The sequence below is a fragment of the Pipra filicauda genome, unplaced genomic scaffold, assembly GCF_003945595.2.
Source record: "Pipra filicauda isolate LSUMZ 115617 unplaced genomic scaffold, ASM394559v2 scaffold960_size45106_pilon, whole genome shotgun sequence".
NCBI classification, from domain to species: Eukaryota; Metazoa; Chordata; class Aves; order Passeriformes; family Pipridae; genus Pipra; species Pipra filicauda.
The window spans coordinates 25,435-33,322 of record NW_024105154.1 but is presented as its reverse complement, the minus strand read 5'-3'; the positions used below and the strand labels follow the sequence as shown (position 1 = coordinate 33,322).

At 63.1% G+C, this 7,888-nt stretch overlaps 1 protein-coding gene across 1 annotated transcript; it reads left to right on the top strand.

Moving 5' to 3' along the window:
• Window positions 1–1,380: 1,380 nt before the first annotated feature.
• LOC113992826 (class II histocompatibility antigen, B-L beta chain-like) lies at window positions 1,381–7,387 on the top strand. Its single transcript, XM_039391430.1, has 9 exons — window positions 1,381–1,415; window positions 1,926–2,087; window positions 2,938–3,219; window positions 3,489–3,595; window positions 4,907–4,961; window positions 5,759–6,028; window positions 6,229–6,510; window positions 7,031–7,137; window positions 7,247–7,387. Exons 2-9 carry the CDS (start codon window positions 1,940–1,942, stop codon window positions 7,253–7,255), a joined length of 1,260 nt encoding a protein of 419 aa, XP_039247364.1. The 5' UTR covers window positions 1,381–1,415; window positions 1,926–1,939; the 3' UTR covers window positions 7,256–7,387.
• Window positions 7,388–7,888: the final 501 nt, after the last annotated feature.

Here is a 7,888-nt window from a genome sequence, read left to right as displayed (position 1 = left end):
ATGGGGACATGGGAGACCAGGATAGGGATAGTGGGGACAGGAACGGGGACACTGGGAGCAGGTTGGCACAGCAGGAAGTGGGAATGGGGAGAGGGATGGGAACCCCAGGAATGGGAATGGGGAGAGAGATGGGAACCCCAGGAATGGGAATGGGGACAGGGATGGGAACGTGTCTCTCCAGGAGTTGGTTCAATACAAAGGTCGGTCCCTGGCTCGAGGCCACGGGAAGCCCCTTCTTTGGGAATGTCTGGGAAGCAGGTGTCAGAGGTTTGAAAGGAAGTGTTGGAATTGTTTCCCAGTGTCCCCCCCATTGCCATCTGTGTCTCCCGGGATGGGGTGGGTTGGAGCGGAGCCGCAGGCGCTGGGCAGGGGCAGTGGGGGGAGGGCGGCTCTCGGGGACACCGCGGTGGCCGCGGGGAGGGCGGGGGGTCCTTTGTTCGGGGGCTTTTAAGGTTTGTCCGGGACCGGACAGAGCGGGAGCTGGTTTTGGCCACCTTGTTCTCTTTTCCTGAGAGGAAGATTTTTCCCACCGGGACACCTCGTGGAGAGCGACCGAGAGAGAGAGAGAGAGAGAGAGAGAGAGAGAGAGAGAGAAAGAGAGAGAGAGAGAGAGAGCCCGACCCATCTGGGAGCGAGGTGTTCTGCTTTGGGGACTGCCCCTGGGAAAAGGGACTCCTTCACTGCTGGCTGCGAGCACACGGGGCTGAGAGAGCTTTGAACTGCCGGGACAGTTTCTCCCCCCCACCTGCGGATTTGGGACTTTGTTTGGTTTCTTCTGAAAGTTTTTGGTTGCACCATTTGTTGTTTATTCAGATTTTGTTAATAAAAAGCTGTTTCTTTTCCTTTTCCACACTTCCACCAGAAGTCTCTTAATTTCTAAGTTGTAATCTTGTTTAACTAAGACCCAGTACAACCAAAAATGCCGGGAAAAGGGGGATTGGGCATCCTCAGCCCCCCATCTCCCTCTTGTTTGGGGCAACTCTGAGCTCCGGGACAAGTTATCCTCTGTTTGCGGTTGCCCTGAGCTTTGGGAGCCCTGGCTGGGCACTTTTGGTGGGCCCTGAGCTCCCCCCTCCCCCACGGACCCCCCCGAACCCCCCAGCCCCGGGGCTGCCGCGGGGGCCCCCAACGGCCCTCAGCCAATCCCAAAGCGCCCACGCCGCCCGCGCCCAATCCCCGCGCGCCGCGCTGATGACTCATCAGTCGCCGGGAAGACGCCTCGAAAAAAGGGCCCCACCTGCGCCCTCAGCCAAGCCCAGCGCGCCCCAAACCCCCCAAAACGGCGCCGCCCGGCTGGTTTGGGGCTGTCAGCAGCTGTCCGGCGCTGGGCATGGAGCGTGTGCGGGGAGCTGGGGCCGTGCTGGCGGTGCTGGTGGTGCTGGGAGCCCCCCCGGCTGCGGGCGAGGAGCTGTCGGGTGAGCGGGGGGGGCAGGCAGGGGGGTCGGGTGGGAAAGGGGGGGAAAGACGGGAGAAAAGAGGGGGTGGGAGCCCCAGAAGTGAGTGGGAGGGGGGTTGGAAGGCCCGGAGTGAGTGGGAGGGTGGTGGGAGCCCCAAAGTGAGGTTGGGGGTTCTGGGGATTGTGTGGACATTGGGAAAGAGTTGGGAGAGAGGGGCAAGAGGATGTGGGAGAGCAGGCAGAGGGGTGCCCTGGGTGTCCCTGGGTGTCCCTTGATCCCTGGAGCGGTTCCCTGAGGCTCTGGGGGGATCAGATCAGCAGTGGGGGGTTCCCAACCCCCCTGTCCATCCCCGGTGGGCTGATGGAGGGGTTCCCCCCCAGCCAAGCGCCGGTGCTGGGCCGTCCGTGGGGCAGAGGGGGGTTGGAAAGGGGGGTCCGGGGTGGCCCCCTGAGCTCCCAGCCTGCTGTGGGGGGCTGGGGGATGATGGGGGGGACGGGGTACCCCCTGACCCGTGTCCTGCACACACAGGGGTGTTCCAGCACATGGCAAAGTGCGAGTGTTACTTCATCAACGGCACCGAGCAGGTGAGGTTTGTGCAGAGGTTCGTCTACAACCGGGAGCAGTTCATACACTTTGACAGCGATGTGGGGTCTTTGTGGGGGACACCCCGTATGGGGAGATGCTGGCCAGGTACGGGAACCGGATGCAATCGGATATGTCTGTCTGTCACGTATTGGCCTCATAAGTCACCAGCGTGCCTGTATCGAATGTGGATAGAGCCTTCCCAAATCTTCGTTCGCGAAGCCCAGCCATGACATGACGTGACCTGACGGGAACCGGAACCAAGAATGGATGGAGCACATACGGGCTGGGGTGGACAGGTACTGCCTGCGCAACTACAAGTGTTTCACCCCCGTTCAGCGTTGAGAGGAGAGGTGAGCATGGGGCAGAGCGGGTCCCCTCGGCCTCTGCACCGGGAATGACCCTGGAGCCCCTTAAACCCTCCCTGCGAATCACCCCAGACCCCTCAGCCTTCCCTGTGCCCATCCCGTCGCATTTTGCCAACTGTCAGTTCCTCCCAGTCCATCCCAGTCTCTCCCAGTGCCCCCCCGCGTCTCCACCCCGCTGGGACCACCGACCTCACGCCCCTCAGCCAATCCCAGCGCGTCTCTCTGATGACGCTCCAGTTGCCAGGCGGACCCAAACCAAAGACTTCCCTCACCACGACTCAGCCTCCCAGGCCCGATCGCTTCCTTCCCAGTCCACACCAGTCATTCCCAGTTCTTCCCAGACCCTCTCACTCCACTCCCAGACTCTCTCAGTCCCTTCCCAGTTGTTCTCACTTCACTCCCACATCTCCCAACTCTCTCCCCAGTGCCCCCCAGGCCATGCCCTTCTCCCCCAGTCTATTCCCAGTCCCTCCCAGTGCCATCCCAGTCCCTCCCAGTGCCATCCCAATCCCTACCAATGTCCTACAAGCCCTCTGCCCTCCCTCCCAGTGCCCCCCAGTTCAGCCCAGTGTCTCCCCCGTCCCTCCCAGTGCCCCCCAGCGTGTCCATCTCGCTGGTGCCATCGAGCTCCCAGCCCGGCCCCGGCCGCCTGCTCTGCTCCGTGATGGATTTCTACCCTGCGCCGGTGCAGGTGAGGTGGTTCCAGGATGGGCAGGAGCTGCCGGAGCACGTGGTGGCCACCGACGTGGTCCCCAATGGGGACTGGAGCTACCAGGTGCTGGTGCTGCTGGAAATCCCCCCCCGTCGCGGGGTCACCTACAGCTGCCAGGTGGAGCACGTCAGCCTGGAGCACCCCCTCAGCCGGCACTGGGGTACGGCCCGGCCCCCCCAGCACCGGGGGCACACTGGGGGCGACTGGGAGGGAGTTTGGTGGGTGCTGAGGGTGATGGGAGGGGGGTTGGAGGGTCCTAAAAGGGTCTGGGAGGGGCTGGGTGGGATCCCTGCAGGGGCTGGGAAGGGACTGGTAGGAGGTTTGAGGGACCCCCGGGTGGGCTGGGGGAGAGCGGGCCGGGCTCTGTGGGGTGCCGGGGGGTGCGTGGGAGGAGGTTTTGGGGATGCTGACCCCCCCGGCTCCCCCCAGAGATGTCACCGGACACCGTCCACAGCAAGATCCTGGTGGGGGTCGGGGGCTTCGTCTTGGGCTTGGTCTTCCTGGCGCTGGGGCTCGGCTTCTACCTGTGGGAGAAGGTAAAGGGGGGTCCCCAAATGGGGGTCGTGTTCCCCCCCTTGCTCTCCCACAGCCTCTGGGCCCCCCCTGCCCCCCCACCCCGCTCTCACCCCCTTTTCTCTCCCCACAGAGCTCCTGAGCCGCCGGCGGCCGCAGCCCCTCCCCGTGGCCTCGGGCCCAGCCGGGACCCCCCAGTCCAGCCCCTCCCACACTTTGCGGGGGTCGTGTGTCCCCCAAGCCCTGCTTTTGTTTGTATTCAAACCTCTGCCGGCTGCTCCCAGTGATCCCAGTAAAGCTTCCCAGTTCTCTGCAGTCCTGATTATTGGTGAGAACTGGAGGGGCTGTGAAAATCCCAGGAACGGGCAGTTTGGGCACTCCCAGACAAAAAGAACACTGGAGAAAGGTGGTTTGGGCACATCTAGAGCTCAAAAATCTGGGGAACAGGGAATTTGGGCACTTTCAGCTCCACAAATATTGGAAAAGAGAGGTTTGGGTGCCATCGGTGTCTGAAAAACCCAGGAACAGGGGGGTTGGGAACATTCATACTCCTAGAAACATGGGGATCTGGGCTCTCCTAGACCCTAAAAATCCCAAGGACAGGGTGGTTGGGGCACTTCCAGACCCAAAAATCTTGGAAAAGAGGGGCTTGTACACACCCAGACTCCATCAAAATCCCAGGAACTGGGGGTTTGGGCACAATCAGGGTGACAAAATCCTGGGAACAGGGGTCTCCCAGCCCCAAAAAATCTTGCAAAAGAGAGGTTTAGATTCTCCCAGAAACCCAAAATTGTGAAAAAAGAGGGGCTTGGGCACTCCCAAACCCACAGAATCCTGGATGAAGGTGATTTGGGCACATCCAGACCCCCAAAATCCCTGGAACAGGGGGGTTGGGGCGCTCACAGAGTCAGAATACCCAAATTTCTGGGAACAGGGGGAGCATTGGGCAATGTGAGCCTCCCAAAAACAGAGGAACAGGGGGTTCCCAGACCCCAAGAATCCTGGGAACAGCAGGTGTGGAGCACCCCCAGAGCCCCAAAATCTTGGTCAAAGGGCTATTTGGGCAGACCCCACCCAAATGGGGAGAAGCTCCAGGCCCCCAAAAGTCCTGGAAAGAGGGATTTGGATAGAATCAAAAATCCGGGAATTGGGCACCCTCAGCTCCTCATCTGCCTCTTGTTTTGGGCAACTCTGAGCTCCGGGACAACTTCATCCTCTGTTTAAGGTTCACTTGAGCTCCAGGAGCCCTGGCTGGGCGTTTTTGTATTTCCCTGAGCTTTGGGAGCCCTGGCTGAGCATTTTTGGTGGGCCCTGAGCTCCCCCCTCCCCCGCAGCCCACGGACCCCCCCGAACCCCCCAGCCCCGGGGCTGCCGCGGGGGCCCCCAACGGCTCTCAGCCAATCCCAAAGCGCCCACGCCGCCCGCGCCCAATCCCAGCGCGCCGCGCTGATGACTCATCAGTCGCCGGGAAGACGCCTCGAAAAAAGGGCCCCAACTGCGCCCTCAGCCAAGCCCAGCGCGCCCCAAACCCCCCAAAACGGCGCCGCCCGGCTGGTTTGGGGCTTTCAGCAGCTGTCCGGCACTGGGCATGGAGCGTGTGCGGGGAGCTGGGGCCGTGCTGGCGGTGCTGGTGGTGCTGGGAGCCCCCCCGGCTGCGGGCGAGGAGCTGTCGGGTGAACGGGGGGGGGCGGGTAGGGGGGTGGGGTGGGAAAGGGGGGGCAAGAGGGGAGAAAAGAGGGGTTGGGAGCCCCAGAAGTAAGTGGGAGGAGGGTTGGAAGTTTCGGAATGAGTGGAAGGGGGGTGGGAGCCCCAAAGTGAGGTTGGGGGGGTCTGAGGATTGAGGAGACGGTGGGAAAGGGGTGGGAGAGGGGGACAAGGGGGTGTGGGAGAGCAGGCAGAGGGGTGCCATGGGGGTCCCTGGGTGTCCCTTGAGCCCTGGAGCGGTTCCCTGGGGCTCTGGGGGGTGGGATCCGCAGTGGGGGGGTCCCCAACTGCCCTGTCCATCCTCGGGGGGCTGATGGGGTGGTTCCCCCCCAGCCAAGAGCCGGTGCTGGGGCATCTGTGGGGCAGAGGGGGGTGGGAAAGGGGGGTCCGGGGTGGCTGCCTGAGCTCCCAACCTGCTGTGGGGGGATGGGGAATTATGGGGGGGGACGGGCCACCCCCTGACCCGTGTCCTGCACACACAGGGGTGTTCCAGCTAATGACAAAGTCCGAGTGTTACTTCATCAACGGCACCGAGCGGGTGAGGCTCGTGAAGAGGTACATCTACAACCGGGAGCAGTATGCCCGCCTCGAGATCGATTTGGGGACCTATGTGGAGGACACCCTGTTTGGGGAGAAGGTTGCCAGGGAATGGAACCACCTCCCGGAATGGCGGGAGCTCAAATGGTCTGAGATGGAAAGGTTCTGCAGGCACAACTACGAATTCTCCACCACACTCCTGGTCAACCGCAGAGGTGAGCGTGGGGCAGAGCGGGTCCCCTCAGCCCCTGCCCCGGGAATGACCCTGGAGCCCCTCAAACTCTCCCTGAGAATCACCCCAGACCCCTCAGCCCTCCCTGTGCCATCCCAATCCCTCCCAATGTCCTACAAGCCCTCTCCCCTGTCTCTGCCAGTGCCCCCCAGCTCAGCCCAGTGTCTCCCCCGTCCCTCCCAGTGCCCCCCAGCGTGTCCATCTCGCTGGTGCCGTCGAGCTCCCAGCCCAGCCCCGGCCGCCTGCTCTGCTCCGGGATGGATTTCTACCCTGCGCCGGTGCAGGTGAGGTGGTTCCAGGATGGGCAGGAGCTGCCGGAGCACGTGGTGGCCACCGACGTGGTCCCCAACGGGGACTGGAGCTGCCAGGTGCTGGTGCTGCTGGAAATCCCCCCCCGGCGCGGGGTCACCTACAGCTGCCAGGTGGAGCACGTCAGCCTGGAGCACCCCCTCAGCCGGCACTGGGGTACGGCCCGGCCGCCCCAGCACCGGGGGCACACTGGCAGGGGGGCCGGGGGGAAAGGGGCAACTGGGGGCGACTGGACAGGAGACTGGGGGGGAACAGGAAGGGCTCAGGGGGCAATGGAGAGGCTGATAAGGAGGTTGGTGGGCGCTGGGAGGGCAGAGAGGGGCTTTGGGTAGTCCTGGGGGCAACTGGGAGGGAATTTGCAGGAGTGGTCTGGAAAGCCTGGAAGGAAGTTTGTGAGGTCTTGGGTTGACTGAGAGGGGTTCTGAGAAGTCCTGAGGGGGATGGGAAGGGACTGGGAGTAATTTTGGGGGGGCCCTAGGGGTGATGAGAGCGGGGATAGAGGATCATAAAGGAGATGGGAGGGGCTTGGTGGGATCGCAGAGGGGCTGGGAAGGGACTGGCAGGAGGTTTGAGGGACCCCCGGGTGGGCTGGGGGAGAGCGGGCCGGGCTCTGTGGGGTGCTGGGGGGTGCGTGGGAGGAGGTTTTAGGGGTGCTGACCCCCCCGGCTCCCCCCAGAGATGCCACCGGACACCGTCCGCAGCAAGATCCTGGTGGGGGTCGGGGGCTTCGTCTTGGGCTTGGTCTTCCTGGCGCTGGGGCTCGGCTTCTACCTGCGGGAGAAGGTAAAGGGGGGTCCCCAAATGGGGGGCATGGCCCCCCCTTGCTCTCCCACAGCCTCTGTGCCCCCCCTGTCTCCCCACCCCACTCTCACCCCCTTTTCTCTCCCCACAGAGCTCCTGAGCCACCGGTGGCCGCAGCCCCTCCCCGTGGCCTCGAGCCCAGCCGGGACTCCCAAACCCTGCCCTGATTTGGGGGGGTCGCCTGTCCCCCCCATCCCTGCTTTTGTTCTCACCCCACCCAGCTGTTCCCAGTGTTCCCAGTAAAGCTTCTCAGTGCTCTGCAGTCCTACTCACTGGAGAGAAGGGGCTGGGGGTGACTTGGGGGGAAACCGCGGGGGGAGCAGAGTTTGAGAGGGGCAGAACCAGCCCCAGGATGGATCGGGAATGGGGAACCCCCTGAGTCCTCCACGTGTCACCCTGTTCATGGGGGGGTTGTGGGGGCATCTGCACCCCAACAGGGCACCCAGCGCACCCCAAGAGGTGCCAGGACCCACGTAAACCCCGTAACAGAGGTGCTGGGAATCCCAAATTCAGTGGCAGGGGAGTGGTACCCCCCAAAGGAGGATGGGGGTGAGACAGGACTGAGGAGTGGAGAATGATGGGAAAGGGGTGGGAGAGGTCAGAAAGGTGGGGAAAAGGAGGATGTGGGACATCAGCCCATCCCCAGCTCCCTGCACACAGTGAAGCTTCCCAGTTCTCTGCACTCCTGGTGACTGGGGAGAAGTGGGGGGGATTCAAAAATCCTGGCAACAGG

Coding starts and splice junctions, on each gene's coding strand:
- LOC113992826 (XM_039391430.1), top strand. CDS start 1,940: ATGGCAAAGTGCGAGTGTTACTTCATCAACGGCACCGAGCAGGTGAGG. Junction 4,962..5,758: donor TGCCGCGGGGGCCCCCAACG/GCTCTCAGCCAA, acceptor CTGCACACACAG/GGGTGTTCCAGCTAATGACA. Junction 6,511..7,030: donor CCCCCTCAGCCGGCACTGGG/GTACGGCCCGGC, acceptor GGCTCCCCCCAG/AGATGCCACCGGACACCGTC.